The sequence below is a fragment of the Arachis ipaensis genome, chromosome B1 (assembly GCF_059453495.1).
Source record: "Arachis ipaensis isolate K30076 ecotype BB chromosome B1, ASM5945349v1, whole genome shotgun sequence".
Taxonomy (NCBI): domain Eukaryota; kingdom Viridiplantae; phylum Streptophyta; class Magnoliopsida; order Fabales; family Fabaceae; genus Arachis; species Arachis ipaensis.
Genome location: NC_142436.1, coordinates 24,329,440 through 24,352,203, shown reverse-complemented (window position 1 = coordinate 24,352,203; position 22,764 = coordinate 24,329,440). Strand labels below are relative to the sequence as shown.

Below are 22,764 nucleotides of genomic sequence, written 5' to 3'. Positions count from 1 at the left end.
AGCGTTAAACAACATCATTTGGGGGATGAGGTGGAAGACGATCATGAGCAGATGACAATATGCATATTTGTAGCGTTGACGGTATGATGATGACGTGAGCTGGGATGTGAGAAGGTGCATTGACAACGAGACTGTCGGCAGAATGGCGATAATCTGACAACAAGGAGGAGGTTGGATGAAGCGATGATGACGCGACGACACCACAGCAGGTAGTTCAATGACAGTGAAGCAGAAGTCAAGGTGAAAAAGGAAAAAGGAAGCAGGGGGAAGGTGAGGCAACCTCGCAAATGAGGAGGAGCTTAGCTGCGAGTCTAGGAAGTGTGCAACGGAGGTAGCGGTAGTGACGAGGAGAGGCTGAGAATGAGGCTCACGGATAGAGTGCAAGGGCTGTGTGAATGACGTGAATGTGTGAAGGAAATAGGAATATGATTTGTAATATATATATATATATATATATATATATATGGGATATTTTCGTAATTTCAGATATACGAGTATTAAACAGGTATCACGGGGCGAGTACTTCAACCCTTGCCCTTGCCTCGTTTATTAAACGGCTACTCGTCCCTCACCCCGCTCGAAGAAAATGACCCCCAAAGTTATCTTCCTCGTGGATAAATCCTCGCGGATACCTTTCCCGCCGATCAAAATTGTCATGCCTAAAAATAATCATACCTAGAACCAAGAATTGATTGAAAGTGTTTTTCCATCGAGATTGTAACTCATATCCTCTCAGTTCTTGTGAATAAGGATGGTGTTGATAGACTGATCTGAGAAAGTGATAGAAAAGGACAATACACTGTGGCCTCAGGGTATGGCATTGCCTATGCATTCTCACACACCCCAATTCATCATTATCCTCTATTAATGTGAAATTCTACAATTCGTAGAAGACTTTGGTCACTAAAAATCTCACAAAAAGTGTCATTTTTCTTTGGAGAAAACTACATGAAAAGTTACCAGTACTTATTCTTCTTTATCAATGTTTCCTAACATCACCCCTTTGTTCAAGATGTAGAGCCGAGAAAGAATCAATTAACTACTGCCTCCATCAGTGCGGTTCTACTGTTGATGTGTGGAATCTCTCTTTGATAGATTTGTCTATTGTGCTCCTCCCATGTTGTGATTTCACTGAGTAGTGGTAGAGGGTGGTGAGCAAAATTGAAATAGAAGTAAAGGAGATACCAAACTAATGATGTTTGCATCTGTATATTGGAATGTGTGAAAATCCCGTAATGTGGAGATATTTGAACAAACAAAGAGGACTTCAGAAGAGATACAGGCTTCTTTATTAAAGCTACAACAGGAATTAAGTCAAAGATGAATACTTTCTCTAAGTTTCTTACTTTACTCTTTTCTCTTAGAATCTCGCTAGGGAACCAATGAGAAATCTTGACAATGTTTACAATGAACAATTATTTCATATCAAATTTCAAATTTTAAATTCTTCAATTTCAAATTTTTAAAAAATTCAATTAGTTATTTCAAACAAATAACCATCTAAAATTCTAATTTACTAAAGTATTTCGCTCCAATACTCTCTTCTTTTTCAACCGGCGGCCACTCCACCATTATCAATAATCATCCCATTTCACCGTCGCTGCTTGGCTTGACACATGCCACTCACCTTTAGTAAAAATAACTATCCACTTAAGGATAAAAATAATCATCTGCATACCTAATGAATTGAACATCTAACATATTTTAATTATATATAACTAAATCCAATCCAATCAAAATAATCATCTACATAAAAATTAAAATAACCATCCGCATACCTACTAAAATGACCATCCTAAATTGACCATTAAAATAGAAGAAGAAAATGAATAAACAGAAGAAACAACTATGATCATCCAACAATTTAATTTTTATTAAAAAAAAGGAAAAATGTATAATTTGACACATGAGTCTTATGATTTGATGTAACCATAAAATTGAAAAAACAAAAAATAGAGAAAAAAAAGCTTGAACAGATGAGAAGACACGAGTGGGAATCAAAAGTAAGCAATTGAGCGTTTGATTTGATATTATCTTCAAGCATGCGTATGTTACATCTACCATACTCACACCGTTAATTCAAACAGCGGCGTCGTTGAGCTTTTGGCGGCGCATGCGGGAACCCATGGCGGCGTCGGCTGGAGTCTGTGGCAGCGTCGGCGGCACGGTTATATGAGGGGAAGAAAATGGTTATATTCACGGTGAGACATCGGGAGGAAGACACACGCCGGCTGCGACGGAGTCGTTCCAGTTCTGGGTTGATGCGGTGTCGCGAGTACGACCCACACGATCGGAAGGTGCTGCTGGGTGGTCGCCGGTGTGGACGTCAGCGTCAGTCGGAACTCTTCCGGTGAGAAAGGACGAGAAATGGAGAGAATGAGTTAACACCGTTGAGAGAGAGGGTCTTCGTTTTTGTGTGGTAACACCGTTTAGAGAGAGAGGGTCTTTGTTTTTGTGTTCCTATATAACTTACGGCAATCCTAATTTGTTTTAAATTTCAAATTAACAAATATTTGAAATTAATTAATTGATTATAATTTAATTTTAATTTCAATTTAACTGTATTATACACATTATACACTAATAATATTGGCTCCTCATATTTTCTCTTTCTCTTAAGAATGATATTTTATTCTTGTAGCTTTTGTTACATTTTATGGGTGAATCCCTGTTCTTTTCTTTCGATCCCATAATAGACAATATATGGCATACTCATATGAAATGTAATTATCATTACTTTTGAAAAAAAAGAATATACATCGTGAAGGATTTGAAAATATATCTACAATAACTGGACTCGATTTAAAGTTTTACAGACTCTTGGACTTTTAATAGAGTTTAATTTATTAATTTCAATTCTATTGAATCAAATTAAAATTCAACTAACAATTTAACTAGTGGTTCTAATGCTTAATCCTCAGGTCAATTGAATTTTATTGTTGTTTAATTGAGACTATGACAACAATTAAATGTTTGATTGACCAATTATTTTAATTTAGTTTAACCTAATTAAAATTCAATAGAAATATAATCTCCACTTATATTGAAATAATGATTTTATTTACATGTACAACAAAATAATAGTCTTTATTGAACACTTACAAACTTGCTATAAAAATACTAAGTGAGCTCACTTGTTATGAAATAACAGTTTGATTTTATTTTTTATTTTTATTTTTAGTATTTTAAAATTTTATAATCTAAACTTCTTACAAGTTTGGGATAGACTTGAATGGACTTGGCACCTGACATCTTTAGGCTTTACTTAGCTAGTAGCAGATACAATTGGCTGTAAGTATATGGCGACTTTAAATACCAAAAAAATTCAACTTCTTTATTTGGCTTAGTCTCCAGAATGCTTTCTCTATGACAGAGTTTAGAGTCGATTGTGGTTTAGATCTGTCACATTCTTGTCACCAATGCCAGTTTGCTCTTGAAATTTTTTTCATTGTCTCCAAGATTGTCCTAGTGACAAAGAGGTCTGGACGATGTTAGGCATATACCCTGATCACTTGGACTTATGTCACTGGCTCTACTCTATAGAGATCTTAGGTTTGGTGATGCTTTTATCTTCTCAGCTATTTGTTGGATCTAGAGGGGCAGGAATAATGAGCTATTCAATCTAGATGATCCCTCGAGTGCTAGCAGAATGGTTGTAAGATCCAAAGCTCAATAATAAAGTTGCATACCATTCTCTCAATGCACCAAACTTTGTCTCCTCCCTCCTTGTGTTTGCATTAGATTCTCCTTCCTATTGATTCCATCAAATTCAATTATGATGCTAGCTTTGTTGTCTTTAGTGGTTCTGCGATTTTTGGATGTATATATAAAGGTTGTTGGTTAAAAAGTTGCATTAGAAAAGTTGAGACATGTAGTGCTATGTTTGTTGAGTTGTATTCCATATGGAGGGGATTACTTCTAGATTGGGATAGTGGGTTCCAAAAGGTACTTGGCAAAACAGATTGCTTGGATGCACCTGCCTTGGGAAATAGATGGATGTTGAGTAATTATATTTTAGAGTGGATTCGACAAAACAGATTCAAGGTGAAGGTTCCTAAGTGAGTTGAAAAGGAGGTTGAATCAAGGAACCACTTTTATTGCTTAAAAAAATTGTGTAAAACTTCTAGTTTTAGGAGATTATTTATGATTTTATCGCCTCCGAATATGCAGAATAAAAAGTGCAGAAAATAGGGAAGGAGAAAGAGCGTGCCTCGATATATCTTGGTTCAGCCACGAAGTACAATATGACCTACGTTTAGTCTCCATTACAACAATGGTAGAATTTTCACTATAATCAAGATAGATTATAATCACTAATTCCAAGAGACTCACTCTTGTAAACCACCTAAGCTATCACAAGCTTAGTAAATCACTTAGGTGCTAACCCAACCTAGTTAAGGAAAACCAAGTGCACTTTAATGCAGCACACTTTTGAAACCAAAACACTTAAATAAAGGTTAAATGACTTTTGTAAGTAGTACTCTCTTTACCTTTTGTATCTCTCAAAGTAAGCTTGAATCTAGACAAAAGAGAAGTAAGAACACACTCAAAAAGCAAAAAAACAAAGGCTGCTTTTAATATCTTCAATATGCAAGAAAATGGTTGCATCTTCCTTGGATAAAATCCTCTTATAGAGCTTGATTGCTTCCTTCAATGTTACAATCGTTCCTAATTTGATCAAGCTAGTTGTTGCATCTTTAATGCTCTTAGCCATTTTGAATAAGAATTCATTCCTTGTTTAGCTTGATAAAAATTTAGCAGCTATTCAATTGCTCATGAGCTTGATTCTTAGAGCATTTCTTGTTGTTTTAATTGTACAATCTCTTTCCAAACTTGGCTTGATATGATGATATGTATATTAATGTTGATGATTTGCACAAATCCATGTTGCTTGACTGATCATCTTTGATTGGTTTTTATAATGCTCATTATAATTGTTATTTATAATAGAAAATAATCAATTATGTTTATCGTCATAAAATACTAAATCAAATATGGACTCAATCAATATTAAAAGTATAAATAAAAATGAGATATTAGTAAATGATAATATATTCTATTGTGGAGAATAAAAGTAATGAGAACATAACATCTCACTCTAATTAAGTTTTTGAACAAATCTTTTTAAATTTTGAAGTATTAGTTTTTCGCGTATTCTTTAAAGGCAGAAACTCACCTACAGTCGACTTCACATGAAGTTGTTTCTGGATTGCTGACACGTGTTATCATTTAGTTTGAAAAAAAATCAATTTATTTTATACAAATAGTTTAATTAAAAAAATTAATTTAAGTTGGACCAGTTACTTTTACTCTCTTTTTCTTTGTTACGCCTTTAAAATTCGCTCTCTTCCAATTTTTCATAACTAATATAATAGCTAGTTGGTTGATTATCATGAAATTTAATTTAACTGTAAATTTGTAATTGAACATATTTTTACATCTTAATTTAAAATTTATGTTAGAGAAGGAATTTAGCGACTGAAAATTTGAGTAATTGAAAACAAAACAAAGCTCCTCAAAAATATAGAAATAAAGATAGAAAAAATAGAGACAGATGGTACCATTTATAACTTTTTGTTTGTATCGCAAACTCAGTTTATTCCTTCCACGCGAATTCTAATTTTTTTTCTCTTTTCTTTCGATTCCTAATTTTTTCTTTTTTGTCATTCCTATATAGATAAAAAACGTGAATTTTTTTTTTTTAGAATACCAAACATCACCTTTTCAAACAATTTGTATATATATGTTTGACGAAAATTAAATAAATAAAAATAAAAGATAAATTTAAAGAAAGATTGGTCAAGAAGGATGAAGAAGAAGAATGTACTAAATTCATCATTTAGAAATTTAAGGATAACACGCATAAAGAATTGAAATTTTTTTTAAAGGTGGTTATTTAATCTATCCAAACCGATTTTTTTAAAAAAAAATTATTTGTATAAAATAAATCGATTTTTTTCAAACTAAATAGTAATACGTTTCATCATCCAAAAATAATTAGAGTAAACAATTTCATGTGAAATCGACTGCACGAGTTTTTACCTCTTTTAAATAAAAGTTAAAAAAATATCATTTTCAGTCTTTAATTAATAGCCACCACTCACATAAACATCACAAAAACAACTTTTTCTAAAGACGCCTACGTGGTAAAATCTAAACCACACATTTTAAAGCCACACTTTTCACTTAAAACCGTAACTCTTCACAAAGAAAAGCGTCACCTAATGGAAAAAAGTAAATTAGAAGATTTAAGAGAAGAAATTATTAAACTATCAAAATTAATAGATCAAAAACTAATGATTTTAACTAATGTTAATTGTAATGACACCGAATTCCTAAAATCAATACAAAATGATTTTTCTAAAATCTTTATTTTACTATAAGTTTTATTGAAGGACTTCAAAAACCTGAAAAAACTTATATTTCACACGGAATTTCTAAAAAATGCTACCATGAAAATGATTCCCCACATCTTTATCATACTTTTAACCCACAATTAAATTCTATAGTAGATATGCTTGAAAAAATTTTAGTATCCATAAAATTTCAAAGAAATAAAGAAAAAGAGGAACCTAATATAAACGAAATCAAACAGATATTAAATAAATATTTTCAGAAAGAGAATCCCAAAAAAGAAAATTTTCAAAATATAATCAACATAACAGAATTAAAAGTAAAACCACCATTGAAATTATGAATATTGAAGAAAAATTAGAAGAAGTTACAATGCTTTTTAAACAATTAAAAATGGCTCAGGAAAATAATATTATGGAACAGGGATTTCAAATAGAAAAAGAATTAGTAAATTCTGAAAATATAGAAAATGAAGAACACATACTAGATTATTCAAGTGACGAAGAACCAGCAATTCCAATACAAGTAAAAAACGAAGCTGGAACATCTAAGGATAGTCAATCCCAATTTAAATGGGAAACAGGTTTTGATAATTATGCTTTTAAAAAAGGGTTTATAAATAAATATTCAAAATATACAAAAATACCATCAAAATACGTTCCTAAAACCCAGGAAATGGAAGGAGAAAGAATGCTCAATTTAGACTGTAAAAAGAATGAAAAAGAAATTTTCGAAAATTGGTTGAATTCCTTTTTATTAGAAGCCTTTACTAATCCAAAACTTAGTGAATTATCTGGAAGAGATATTTGGAATTATATAGGGTTTCATACTAAAGGAACTATAAGAGATTATATGACATCAATAGAAAACCAAATAATAGAAGAATTAACAACAAAAACAACAGCTTATGATAAGATATTACATATAATGATAATTCTATATAAAGAATTTTTTGGAAAAAATATTATAGATCATAGACAAGAAGTCTATAATAAAGAATATCAAGAAGTAAAAAACCATTTAGCTAATATTCAGATATATGATTTATGTAATGTAGAGTCTTATATATGTGAATATAGAATACATTATTACAAATTAAAAGAAGAAGATAAAAATCATTATCTTAGTATGTATATAACAAAACTTCCATATCCTGCTAATGAATTTATAATGGGAAGATTTATAAGAGAAATAAATAGGGGAACAATTGAAAATAATTTTGGTGGAGCAACCTCTGCAATAAGAGAGGAAATAAAAGAACGTTGTATGCAAGAAGCGACTCAAAAAAGATTTGCAAATATAATTAGAATTTGCTGTCAGGATAATGAAGACATACCCCAAAAATATGGTCTTAATAAAAATTTTCAAAGAAAAAGAAAATATCAATTTAGAAAAAGAAAATACTATCCAAACTGGAGAAAAAAGAGGTATTTTAGAAAAAGAAATAACAATAAAAACAAAAGACAAAAAAGTGACTATTGCCCAAATAAAAAAGAAAATTGTAAGTGTTGGTATTGCCAAGAAGAAGGACACTATGCAAATGAATGTCCAAAAAAGAAGGATAAAAATGATCTTACCAAACAAATAGAAATTGCTAAGTCTTATTTCATGGAACCATTAGAAGAATATGATGATAACCTAGACTATATTTTTGAATATGTCTCAGAAACAGACTCAGAGACTGAGTAATAATGCCACATTTATTACTATAAAAATAACAGAAAAATTTATAAATGCTTTCATAGATACTGGAGCAACACAATATTTTGCTAGTACAAATATAAAACTTGATTGGAAAAAATTAAAGAAACCATTAAGAGTTAGAATAGATGACAAATCAATACATAAAATTGACCAAAAAGCAGAGATGGCTGAAATTTTTATTCAAAATTATAGGTTCATTGTTCCATCTATATATATGTTAGATTCTGGAATGGATTTTATCATAGGAAATAACTTTTTAAAGCTATATCATCCATTCATTCAAGAATTAACATACATAGTTTTAAAAGCTCCATACGATTCTTCAATAAATCAAAAATCAAAACGTATAAAAATACCAACTACTACTATAGATAAGATCTTAAAATTTAAAATATTTTCCATATTAGAGACATGTTATTTAAATTTATACTTTCAGATAAATATTCCAAAAAATAATCTTGAAATAAAGATAGAAGAACTTTTGGATGAAATTTGTGCTGAAAATCCTTTAGATATTAAAAATACAAATAACGAATTAGTAAGAATTAAATTAAAAGATCCTACAAAAGAGATAAATGTTCCAAATAAAATTCCTTATTCCGCAAGAGATAGAGAAGAGTTCTCATTAGAATGTAGAGATCTTTTGGAAAAAAAAATTATAAGATTAAGTAAAAGTCCTCATGCGGCTCCAGCCTTTTATGTCGAAAACAATAATGAAATTAAAAGGGGAAAATGAAGAATGGTTATTAACTATAAAAAGATGAATGAAGCAACTATTGGTGATGCTCATAAACTTCCAAGAAAAGATTCTATTTTAGAAAAAATCAAAGGAGCAACTTGGTTTTCATCTCTTGATGCAAAATCAGGATATTGGCAACTTCGTTTAGACGAAGAAACAAAGAAATTAACTGCTTTTACTTGCCCAACAAAAGAATCAACAAGTGTGTTGCTCTATGAATGGAATGTATTACCATTCGGATTAAAACAAGCCCCAGGTATTTATCAAAGATTTATGGAAGAAAATCTAAAAGAGTTAAATGAATTTATTTTAGTATACATTGATGATATACTAATTTTTACAAAACAGGATAATGAAGATCATCTTCAAAAATTATTAATAGTTTTAGAAAGATGCAAAGAAAAAGGATTAGTTCTTAGCAAAAAGAAAGCAAGAATAGCAAAACAAGAAATAGAGTTTCTTGGATTAATTCTATCCACTCAAGGAAAGCTAAAACTTCAATCAAATATTCTAGAAAAAGGTAAATTTATTTCCTAATAAAATAGAAGATAGAAAATAATTACAAAAATTTTTAGGGTGTATAAATTATATTTCTGATCAAGGATTTTTAAAGAATATAACAGAATACACTAAAAGCTTATTTCCAAAAATAAGTACTAAAAAAGAATGGAAATGGGATGAAAAAGATAGTATGCAAATTCAAAGAGTTAAAGAATTATGTGAAAAACTTCCAGAACTTTATATTCCAGAGGAAAACGACTATTTAATAGTAGAAATAGATGCTTCAGACATAACCTGGTCAGGATGTCTAAAAGCTAAGAAAGCTATAAAAAGTTTGGAACAAGAAAAAGAATCACTAGATTCTAAATATTCTCCGAAGGAATTACTTTGCAGGTATATTTCAAGGACTTTTACTCCAACAGAACAGAGATATACCACTCATGAAAAGGAAACTCTAGCAGCAATTAAATCTCTTAAGAAATAGAAAATTGATTTACTACCCAGAGAATTTACATTAAGGACAGATTCAAGTTACCTAACAGGTTTCATACGATATAATTTAAAAGTTGATTATAATCATGGACGATTGGTAAGATGACAATTATTTTTGTTACAATATCCAATAAAAATTGAATATATTAAGGGTGACAAAAATGTTATTGCAGATACATTAACAAGAGAATGGAGTTCGTCTACAACGCATTAGATCAAGAAATTAAAAAAAATGAGCAAGAACTCGAAAAATGCAAGCATTGTCAGCAAATAAGGACACAGATCCAATCCCTCAAGAAGGCCATTGAAGCAATGAAATCAACACAACAAACAAAACCATCAGAGTTCAGCCAGCTAAGCATGGTGGACAAATCAGGTGAAGAAAAAATTTCAGAAAATAAAACAATTGCTGAAATTATTAAAAAATTCACCCAAGATAAAAAATATTATGTAATTTATAATGGCCCTATGAAAGGTGTATATGATGCCTGGGAAAAAGCGGCACCATTCACACATCAATCAAGGATAATTCATAAAGGAGGGTTTTTAACACTGGAAGAAGCAAAGGAATCTTTCAGGAAATATGAAGCTCTCCATCCAGAGCAAACCCTAAAAAGAGCAGATAAAGCTCCAATTCAAACCCAGAGAACAGGGATAATTAGAAACATTCCTACAAGGGCTAAAATCAAGGAAAAGAAAAGGGTCTGTAAATCAAATCTCAGAGAAACCCTTAACATAGTTCTGAATTGGACTGAAGAAAAAAGGGCAATTTTGGGATATTATCCTATTGCCAAAGAACAGCTAACAAAGCTGGTTATATTTTCAGATGCTTCCCCATCTGACACCTATCAGTTTTTCCAGTATGGATTAATTGATACAATTTTAATTTTTAAAGATCTAAAAATTATTAGTGAATTTTCTGCAGGATTTGTTGATGCAGTAAAGAGATTTAAAAATATGATTGACAATGTAAATCCAAGGGATATATCCCTAAAATTTACAAACAGTCAACCTATTTTTAATGAAGAAGAAGAATGCTTGGTTTCAGCACACCAAGTAATATTCATGTCCGTCTTCCCAGGAAATTTTCAACCAATTGATCAGATTCAAGATCTAACAATTTACAGTCATGAAGGAAGGCTAACCAGCGCATTAGCAAGGGTCTTTGAAAGAACTCAAAAAATAACGAAGGAATCTCACACAAGGATTAATTATAAAAGTAGAAATACTCTACTTGTGTCCAGTAAAAGAAATGAAATTGAAGAAAGAGAGATGAGACTCTTCGTGGAATTTGAATCAGCATTCTACAACTTATCTGGACTTTTAGAAAAGCTCCCTGAAGGGATAAAGAGGAATCTCTGCTATTTGATAAAAGACAGAGAAGACCACAAGTGCCAGCTATGTGCCTCAGAGATATTTGAAGAAAGCAATAATGAAACGGAATCAACCCACATGATAAAGGAAGAAGACAATGCATCTGAAGGTCACATGATAAAAGAGGAGGACAGTGCATCTGAAGCATCTCTCAACATTATTGCATAGTGACGTAAGCACTTAGGTCATAAAGCACCAACAATGTAACTGGTGCAAGATAACAAAACAATGACGTAAGCAATGACGTCATAAGAAGGGTAAGGATGGGAATTGTCCATCAAACCCAACTATTATAAATAGGTTGCTTAGGCAATTGTAGAAGCATCAGAAAACAGAAAGCAGAAGGCTAAGAGTACTCATATGCTAGGAGAGCAAGGAGGAAGCTGCCGAGGCGATTCTGTAGTCTGACAAAGAATTCCCTTAGGGAAAAATAGTTCTAAACTCCCCTCTGAAGTTAGTATCTACAATCTCCCCTCTGGAGATAAAAACACCTCATGTAAAATATACTAAATAAAGGAAGTTTTTCTCCAGAAAGGTACATCTTCATCCTAGTCTTTAAATTATGAATTATTTAGAAAGTTTAGAATTAACAGAAGAATCTGATTATTATAGATTAACTGCTTTATTAGATAATGAAAAACAGGCTGTTCTAAAAACAAAATTAAATCTCAAATCAAATGAAAACTTTAATAAACAAAATCTTTTAAAAGAAGTTTTTAATAGAAAAAATATAATATACTATGGAAAAATTCAACTTGAAGCCCCTATAAAGATAAAATCCGCCAATGGAGAACTTGAAATAGCTTTGATAAATGATGAAGAATTGGGTAAACAGATTGAGAAAATTAAGGATCAACAAAAAAGATCTAAAATTGGATGGATTCATATTAGTACTATACAAGTCTTAATCAAATCTACATATATGAAAGGAATTAATTCACCAATAAGCTTAGCAATTTGTGACAAAAGAATTACTGATGACCCAATAGATCAAATAATCGGAATTGTTCATGGAAACTTGGCAAACGTAAATGTTAAATTCAATGCCCATCTTGGATATGCTATACCTTTATCAACTGAAAATCTTGGAAGATCTATAAATTTGGCTTATAAATTTCACAGAAAGAATCTAATGGAACAAGATGATGAACCATTTTCAATTAAATATGCAGTAAATTATGCTTTAACAAATAGCCATCATAGTATAATATTTAAAAACAGAGAAAGAATTTATGTCGATGAATTATTTCAGAAAATTATAAAAACAGAAATACCAAAATATAAAGCTATTGAAAACCCGGTTCTATTATTAAAAGAACCATCAGGAAAATTAGTTTCATCAAATTTTCAAATAAGAGAATCTAAAATTAATAGCCCTTTAAGTTTATCTAAGTTAAAAATTAAAGAAGAAAATTCTGAAATAAAAGAATTAACAAAAAAGGTCGAAAAATTAAATGAAACCCTAAACACTAAATTATGACAATAAATAAAGAAGAAATATATGTAACTTATCAAGACAAGAAACAAGAGCTCTTTGAAAGAGAAAATCGTTTGAATTATTTACAGTTCTCTGAAATAAATCAAAGAGCATTTGAAGCTCTAAAGATAATCTATGACAAGTTGAAAAGAGAAGTTGAAGAATTAGAAAAATTAATAGAATCTCTAGAAAATAGTGATGAATCGTTGATAGAGTTCGCGAAAATTCTAAAATAAATAATGAAGTATAAAAAGATTGAAAAAGCAGAAAATAAAATAAAAAGAAAAAGGGCGGAAAAATTGAAAAGTAAAATAAAGGAGTATAAAAGGGAATTAAATAATCTTCAGATCGAAATTGATGACATTTTGATAAAGAGGATAGAAATAAGAATAAATATAAATAAGTTAGAATTAAACTTAAAAAATTTTTAAATGCCTGAAAAACCATATTATGACTTAAAAGAATTAAAGTTGTTGAAAGAAAAAATGGAGAATGAAGTCGAAAAATTAAAAAGATATTTAGAAACAACAGAAAATGTAGAAATAAAAGAAGTTTTTGAGGATTTGAGAAATTATATTAAAGAAAAAGACAAACAGATAAAAGATTTTATATACAATAATCCATGCAAAAAAGAATATTACAAACTAAAACAAGATTGAAAAATTAAATCAGAATTATAAATATACATCAAGGACTAGTAATATATGATCATATAACAAATACAAGAAAAATAGTAGAAATGGTCAGTATTTTAGATTATGAATTTGCAAATTATTTTTATCAAAATCCTTTAAATAAAGCACCACCAATTGAATCTATACAAATTATAAATTTATTCAAAGTAAAATATGAAGAGTTAATAGAAATTTCGAAAAAGAAATTAAAAGAAAATTCGACTATAAAAAATTGGTATCAAAGCCAAGTTAACGATTAAGGGTAATACTTTCTCTTTAAGCAACACTTTTAGTGACACACTTTTAAATCAATATCAACCACAAAATGAAAAACATCTTTAAAAAGAAGTTAAAATTGGCAAAGTGACGCCTTAATTGATAATACATATTTGTTATCTCACCAGGGATCGGCACAATCTCTTTATATTATTTTCCATTCCCTTTATATGCGTTCCAAAATCCAAATGTCTACACTTTCGGTGTCAACTGTCACCCACAGATTCTTGCACCCTCTCCTATTCAAACACCTCAACCTTCATCCTGGCTGCTAATAAACAACAACCTTAAACCTTAAACCTTAAACCTTAGCTTGTTTACCCGACACACAAACACCACTATAACAAAACCTGTTCTCTAATTTCCATTCACATATGTACATGGCGACAAATAGAGTCCATGAAAAATCGGATCACCACGTAAAAGAAGAGGAAGATGAAGAGGAAGCATTGTCGCTTTGCGATCTTCCGGTAACTTTGATCCATCACAAGGTTCAGCAAGACCAACCAAGACCGGACCCTTTCTTAATTAGGGAAAGGAGGGAAGAACCAGAAGACAACTTCAATTTCAATTCACATGGCGATTCCTTCTCCAAAGAGCCAGAAATGTGCGCTGCAGACGAAGTCTTCTTTCAAGGCCAGATCCTCCCGCTGCACCCAAAAACCAAACCATCCTCCAAAATCGACGACGGTAATGACAATATAAATCAATTCAAATCCACGCCTTGCGAATCAAGGTCCGAGTCCATGCACCATGGTTCGCTAGGCGAGTTTTGCAGCAGCAACAGCAGCAGCAGAAGCAGCAGCCTGAGAAGCCAGAACTCATCAAGCAGCAGTAGCTCCACCACCACCAAAACCAAATCCAAACCCAAAATTCGAAACCAATTCCACACAATTCCAAGTCCTAAACCCCAATTAAGACAGTCGAGTTCCCTTCCAAGAAATTCAGTTAGTTCTCAAGGTCGCAAATCGTCGTCAGCATGGGAGTTTTTCCGTTTAGGCGTGTTCCCTGCACCGGAGCTAGGACTCCATGACATAAAGACCCGAAACAATAACGGTAACAGAAATTCCGTTAGTCGCAATAGCAGTAGCGGTAGTAGCAACAACCGTAGCCCTTCCTTGAACGCTACAACAAAAAGCAATACTAATAATCATGTGATGAAACAGTTTGTTGGCAAAGGCGGTGGTATATTCAGTGGTTGCAGTTGTTCCGTGGAAACCGTTGCGCGATTCAACACGCGCAAAGGCGGTGCTGGTGGGGTTGGTGGTAATAATAATAAGAATAAGAATAAGAATAAAGGATCCAACAAACAAGAAAGTGAAACGCACGCCGCGAAAGAAAAGGTGTTGGCCGAGTTGAAAAACAAAAAGAAGATGGAGAACAGGGAAAAGAAGCAGCAATTGAAGACAGTGGTGATGTCACGTCGTCGTCTTAGAACGTTTGAATGGCTAAAGGAGCTATATGCAATAAGCAATGATAATAGTGTTGAGGAGAGGGCTTTGTTATCATCATCATCATCGAATTAATTGATCATGCCATATCATGAATGTTAATGCTTTGGGGCGTGCTCGATCGCATGCTTTTAGTTTAATCTTTTAGATTAGATTAGATTAGGTTAGATTATTAGATTATGAGTTTGTGGATGTAGCTTTTGCTTCCCTTTATTTTGAATTGAATTTATAATATTGTAGTGCAGGCTCTGTAATCTATATTTCTTACTTTCTCGTGAGAAAGAGGCAGTCATCAAAATAAAGTAATTAATTTCTAATTCAAATACTAATAGCAGAGACTAAAAATTTAATTTCCAACTCAAATACTAATAGCAGAAACTAAAACAAAAAATTGTTAGCGTATGCACAAAAATATGGGAATGAATTGAATGGGCAAGGTTCTTCTTGCATGATTTTATTTTTAATGAAATTTCAGTTGAGATAACATTGTTTGTCTATACTCTGAAAATAGTATTAGTTCGAATGTACGATTATTTAATAATAGAAGATACATATACTTAGCTTGCAAAAGAATATGTGGGCATAAAGTAATGATTGATTATAGTTGGATTAACTGAGATTTGTGGCCATGATGGAGTCTAAGATGATAATTGATAAGTGCCAAAAATAAGAGGTGAAATATGTGTTGGTGCTTATGGTTGTCATGATTAAAGTGTGAAGTTCTATGCTTTATGGTTGGCTGGGTGGAGAATAGTGGGAATAGGATTCGGGGAACGACTGCACAAAGTCACGCGAGCAACGGTGGCTGGGAAAGCCGTAAAAAGATAAATAAAAAAAATAAAAAAAGTTTTTAATTAATTCTTGGATTCTTGTCTTTTTCTCGTTTTGTACCAGTGTAAAAGTTTGAGTCTTCTCGGTGTGTCTCTATGGTCCTTTCCTTTCCTTCCCTTTTTTTTTTCATCTCTTTAAAAGTTTTGAACCACATCAAAATATGATACTTTTTCACCTTATCAAACGTAACTTTGAAAAGAAAAACATCCCGCGCGAGTAGCGGAGCTTGAAACAAAATTTTGGGATGCCAGACAGAAGATAATTGTTAAGATACTTTTGATATGAACTCCATTTAAAGATAAGCTCGTCTAACCTTATTTCTCTGATTTGGGTGATATTGCCAAATTTAAAACCGTTTTCTAGGGTCTTGTTCCAAAAAATTAAGGTCAAACTCATCAGATGCAACTCTTTGAATTTTTAGAGGTTGTATCTCACTTTTTTTGTGATTCATTAAAGTAGAAAAACTATCTACAGGTGTTGTAAAAGTTATATGTTCTCCTTCTTAAATATTAGCATTCCTCTTAAAAATGCATCAATTCTTTGATTTTTCATAATTATTTTATATAAAATTTTGAATATATATCCTGTAAAATATGTAAAAAAGAAGTTAGAATGACAAATATTAAAATTTATAATATTTATTGAATTTTTTTTTATCAATTTATACAAATACAATAATATCAATACTTATTGAATAGTCACCAAAAAAATACTTATTGAATATTCTAATATTTTTTATGATATAAAAAATTAAATTAGATAAATATTAAAATGTAAAATATAAAATAATACTAAATTACATAAATAAAAAATACCTAATTTTTTATATTTGAACTCAAAGGTAGAGAAAGTGTTGCTTATTGAATAGAGAAGAACTATGAAATATGAATACACTTAGTTAAGTCCAAATCTAACATGTTTTGAATATTTAAAACTAAAAATTATTGTGTAATAAAAACAAAAAATGAAGATTGAACTTTGGTATTTTAAGTCATAGCAAAGTATTTGAACCAATTAAACTAATTTTTTATTTTTTAAAAAAATATTACTAATTTTTTTACCAAAAATTTGGAGAGCATGACCCCTTGTCTTAACTAAGTTCCGCCCCTGCCTTACGCATGAATATATTTGAAATTAGAATTTTAAAAATATTATATGTACATAAAAAATTTAACAGTTATATTAGTGTATACTAATTTTAATCATTAATTTTAGCTGCAGTATATAAATATGTATATAAATACAAAAATTCAATAATTGAAAAATAAATTTTCCTTACACATGCTATTATTAATTTAGCTGCAACTAGCAACTTTGATGAAAGATACATGGTACATACATATATATATTCTGATGATCTTTTTATTTTTTCTTAATATAAAATTAATAAATTAATATTATTTTGCAGGTATAATATATCGTTGGGCCTAAATACTTTTGGTGTTAAGCACATCATAAACTTGTCCAAAAAATGCACTAAACTCGAAGTGCTTGTACATATATCAACAGGTTTATATATATATATATATATATATATATATATATATATATATATATATATATATATATATATATATATAAAAGGGGAAGGAAAATACAGGGAAAGAAAACGGGTGAAAAGTCAAGTTTTTCATTGTTTGGTTTATCAAAGAAAATGAAGAGGAAAAGAAAAAAGTGGAGTGGGGTCCACGAAAAAATTTTCTCTTCGGCTGGGAGATGAAAACTAACAAAAAAGAGGAAATAGTGATATAATTACAAATTTACCCTCTATTTAATAAAAAGATCAAAATATTTTATTTTATTTTTTTACATTTAAAAATTATCTCTTGTGCTCTTCTTAATTTTATAGCACTATCAAATTTAATTTTTTTTTCTTAAATATAATTAAAGAGATTAATAATATAATTTATGAATAATTATTTACTTGTAAAATTATTTACTTGTAAAATTAATAAATTATAATTTATATATAATATAAGTAAGGATATTAATGTAATTTTATTCTAACATAATTTTCTTTCTTCTCACTTTTCTTTCAAACCAAACAAAAGAAAATTTTCTCTCTATTTTCTTTCCATCCATTTTCTCTTAATTCAAACAACATACAAATAACTCTACTTTTCTTTCTATTTTCTTTTCTTTCATTTTCTTTCCTCTTATTTTCTTTCCTTCCATTTTCCTTCTTATATCCAAACAAAGCCTTAATTCTAATTGTATATGCAACCAATGTTTGTATTATACTGTTCATGTTCTATTGTCTTAAAAGTTAAAATTGTAAAGAGAACGACATTGATGTAATACTGTCCAAACTTGTATACATTGATTATAATTTAACATCTACGAAACATCAAAATGCATGCTAGATTTTATCATAGGCACATCAATGTCTTTGTAGTATTTAGAATTTTTTTTTGAAAATTGTTTTAAGACTCTGAAAATGTTTAATTGATTGAAACTTGTGACTAATCCAGTGGAGTTAGAGTGTTAATAAATATTTGTTGTTACACTTAATTAGTCAAAGTTTCAAACCAAAAGCATAGCTATAATCTGGTCAAAAGTTTAGGTTCTTTCACAATAAATTTGGATAGAATTTATGTACATGGATTATTTTTGTAGAATTTAACTTGGAAGGTTTACTACTTGAGTCTTTTCTCTTTCTTTTTTCGTTCCTTTTACATTAAGGAAGAAAAAGAGGAGTCATTAAGCAAAGGAGTCTCCCAACATTTTTTAAACTCTACATAGGTTTTTTTTTATTACTTTGTCTTTCCATCTCTATTCTTATTATTCTGAATTTTATTATTAGTAATGATAATATGGTGAATTCTGTGGTGACTTTGTATTTGGTGACTAAGGGTGATTAAGGATGACTTTTGGTTGACCATCGAATAAGCTTTAGACACTTGGATTCTTGGATTAAGTTGGTGAAGGCTTAGTTAAAATGAGTTATCCGTTAAGCACGGTAACTATTTTTTGTTTACTGCCGGAACTTTTTGGAGATTTTGTAAGACCCGGTTAATTAATGGCCAATTAACCCATAAATGAGAATTTATTCTAGAAATCCAAAAAATGTGATTTTTATGGCTAAATATGATAGAGGAGATTGAGACGAGAATTTCGGTACCAATTTTATAGAAATCAGACCAAGATTGGACCGAACAGGTCAAACCGGGCCAACCGAACCCAAAGTGGACCCTTGGCCCAACTAAACTAAACCTAATACACTCATTTCAGCACTCTCTCTCCTCACTACACTCAAGAAACACGCTGAAATGGAGGCCATGGAGGGAAGAACACTCTCTCAAGTTCTTTCTTTCATTTGATTTTCAAACCACCATAACTTTTGATCTAGAGCTCCGATTGCCGCACTGTTTGTGGCCACGCGTTCACCGCGGAGAGCTATACAAAACCCATACAATCAATCTTGAGGTAAGCCACGTTTTTCTATTCAAAATTCCAGCCCTTGTTTTCGAGTTTCATGGGTGAAATGTTGAGATTTTGGGTTCTTTGATGTTATAGGACCCAACTTTCTTGAAGGAGAAGGTTAATCTTGTCTCTTTGGACCTTGGGTGTGGTAAGATTTTCAACCCTAGTGTAATTTATTGTTCTATGATGTTTGGGTATTGAGATGCTGTGTATGGGTATGATGATTGTGGCTTAGATTGTGTATATGCAAATATTGGAGCTTGATTTGTGACTTTGAAAAGCTTGAAAAGGGAGTTTTGTATGATAAAATATGTTCTTGGAGGTGTTGAGACCTTGAGAGCTAGAGGAAAAGTAATTTGGAAGTGCTCCGGTTGAGCTTGGGAAATCGGCTAAGGTATGGTCTCGGTTTTCCGTATCTAATATGTAATGTGGTAGGAAATACTTAGGCTAGAGGCCCTAAGATAGGTATTGAATTGTTGATGTTGTTGAATGGTTGAGATATATGATATGTTCATATATGTGATTATGAATATTGATGCCTTGATTGTGTGATATGTGAGAAATGCATGTGGTGATATATGCTTGATGGATGATTAAGGTTGAATTGATGGGTGGTACCATGTTGATGGTGAGTATGATGTTGATTATGTATAATGATGGTTGATTGGAAATAGTATTATTGGAAATTGGGATGAGGAAGGATGTATGACATGATATTGTGTTTGTCTTTTAGCCATTTGATTGAGAAGTGTTAAAATAGTTAGATGGTGACTTTAGGAATTTTGGTAAAGTATCAATGTGTGAGTTGAGGATGACTTGATACTGATTTTGGTACATTTTGATTGATTTCAAAAAGGGTTGAAATTGGCATGTTTTGGTTGATTTTGAAAAGAGTTGAAAATGGCTTGTTTTGAAAATGGCACTTTATGGTTTTCTATGAAAACATGATTTTTGGGCATATTTAGACGAGACATAACTTGGACTACGGATCTCCGTTTTGCACCAAACTTGTTTATAAATGAAATTGGATCCGGGATGTCCATGCCGTTGAAAGAACGGGCGGAAAATGATTTAAAATGAGAAAGTTATGTCCGTCGGAAGATTAGGGGTTGAATCTGTGAATTCTGCAGCTTTTAACTTAGAAAATTTTTAGCAGAATGACCCTCCGCGCGTAGGCGCACTTGGCGCGTACGCGCCGTTCTTCAAGAAGGCACCATCCACGCTTGCGCGTGGTGTGTGCGGGCGCGTCGATGCGCTCCACTAAATGCCCAGCTATTTTTCCGAGAGATGTGCCAAAGTTGTGCCAGTTTTGTGCCTGGGGCACAAATGTACCCACGCGTACGCACGACTGACGCGTACGGGTCGTTTGGCTATTTTTCAATCCGCGCGTTCGTGCGTATGACGCTTGCGCGTCAATGAGTTTTGTGGCCATCCACGCGTGCGCGTGGAGTGCGCATACGCGTGGCCCTGTTTTCATCCCAAAGTTGATTTTTGTGTTTTAAAAGCCAAATTTCATACTTCTAAGCCTCCGATCTCACCACTTATGTCTTAAATCATTATGATATGGCTAACAATGAGACAAGGAGCTAGTGAGTGTGGTAACTTGCGAGTAAAGCAAGGGAAAAATGAGTGATCAATGAGGATCAAAGATGATTATGTGAAATGCGGAGGATGGCGGTGGAAGTGCTTGTTATGCCATGGGCCGAAGGGCCGTAATTGTTAATGAATTGGCTGGTTATGGATTTAACCGTGAGCCGGATGACTGGATTATTGCCGTGTTACGGCAGAGCCATGATTATGGCTAAGTATAAATGCATATATGCTGTTGAATGAATTGTGAATGTTTACACTTCCACTATAGGAGATGAGAGTTTCCCTGGGAGGAAGCAGTGGCTAGCCACCACGTGCTCCAGGTTGAGACTCGAAGCTCTTTTGACCCTATATCGTCAGGGTGGCCGGGCACTGTGAAAGCTCCGGATGAGCTCACCCCCATAAATATTCACCAGTGAAGGTGATGGATATGGATCATGATTATGATCAAATTTATATTGAGTATAACTCGAGTTGGGGAGACACGACAGAGGGACAGTCCAATGGTTAGCTACCAGGACTTGTCGGGTTGGCTCTATAACCGACAGACGATATCATCAGCCATTAGGGACAGGCATTCATCGTATGCATACTATGTGAATTGTTTGAGATTGCCTATTTGACTGAATATTACTTGCTATCTGTCTAAATACCTTATTTATTCCTATTTGTATATCTCTTGTTTGATATAACTGTGTTTGCTATATTATACTCCTGCTGGTGGTTGGGAGGTCTGAAGAAATTGGAAAGGGAAGTATTAGTTAGACTGAAGGATCTTTAGTCAGATGCCCTTTATGGTTTAGCTTGTTTATAAGCTTTGATTTTATCTAGAGGAAGTTCTAGGATTGCCTTCGGCTTTCCTCTATTATTACATGTTATATATGGGGAACTATTACCATGCTGGGAACCTCTGGTTCTCACCCATGCGAATTTTGTGGTTTTCAGATGCAGGATGTGAGGTTTCTCGCTGAAGCATGCTAGAGACTTCTGGATTAGCGAAGATCCTTTGTTCTCGGGACTCTGTTTTGGTTTATATATCTTGTTTAGATACTTTTATCTCCATTGAATAATACAAACTGTGATGATTCCTCTTAGAGGGAATTTTGGAGACTAGGTTCTCTGTTTTTGTGTTCCTTTGGGTTTCCTTTGGGGTTTCTTTATTTTATTATATGTATATATTGCTATGCTCGGATCGGTTATCTTCGCATCCAGATTTGAGTTTTGATATTCCTGTTTTTGACACTCTTTTGTATATATATATATATATATATATATATATATATATATATATATATATATATATATATATATATATATATATATATATATATATATATATATATATATATATATAATCTCGCGTTAGCTTATCCTTTGCTCGTTCCGTTATCGATCGGAGTGTTGCGCTTTCGAGTTGCGATTTTTTTTGTTTACCCCTTTTTCTACAAAGGCTCCTAGTTATAATCCTTATTCACACTACTATATGTACTAAATTTTTATTTTAGAGGTCGTAATACCTTACCATCTCTGAATTATGACTTAAGCATAAGACTCTGTAGGTAGGGTGTTACAAATTTCAAGGTTAATAATTGTGTATATGAAATGGACCGTAGTAGTTGGACACCAAAAATTTATAGGATTTTTGTATACAACAAAAAAAAAAAAATGGATCGTTTGCTCCCGTTACCATAGGATTTTTGTATACAACTAAAAGGCTCGAATAACATTATTAGTATTATTATCATCAATTTTATTAATGTTATAATTATAAATATTATTATTGTCATTATTATTATTATTATTATTATTATTATTATTATTATTATTATTATTATTATTATTAATAATAATTAAAATGTGTCACATGATTATTCTTTC

General features: G+C 31.7%; 1 protein-coding gene across 1 annotated transcript; it reads left to right on the top strand.

Moving 5' to 3' along the window:
* The first annotated feature begins 13,723 nt into the window (after nt 1-13,723).
* LOC148575986 (uncharacterized) lies at nt 13,724-15,365 on the top strand. The gene has a single exon (XM_088501274.1). The coding sequence runs from the start codon at nt 13,966-13,968 to the stop codon at nt 15,115-15,117; it is 1,152 nt and encodes a 383-aa protein (XP_088357400.1). The 5' UTR covers nt 13,724-13,965; the 3' UTR covers nt 15,118-15,365.
* Nucleotides 15,366-22,764: the final 7,399 nt, after the last annotated feature.

Bases quoted from the DNA above. Each gene is read 5' to 3' on its own strand.
- LOC148575986 (XM_088501274.1), top strand. From the start codon at position 13,966: ATGTACATGGCGACAAATAGAGTCCATGAAAAATCGGATCACCACGTA.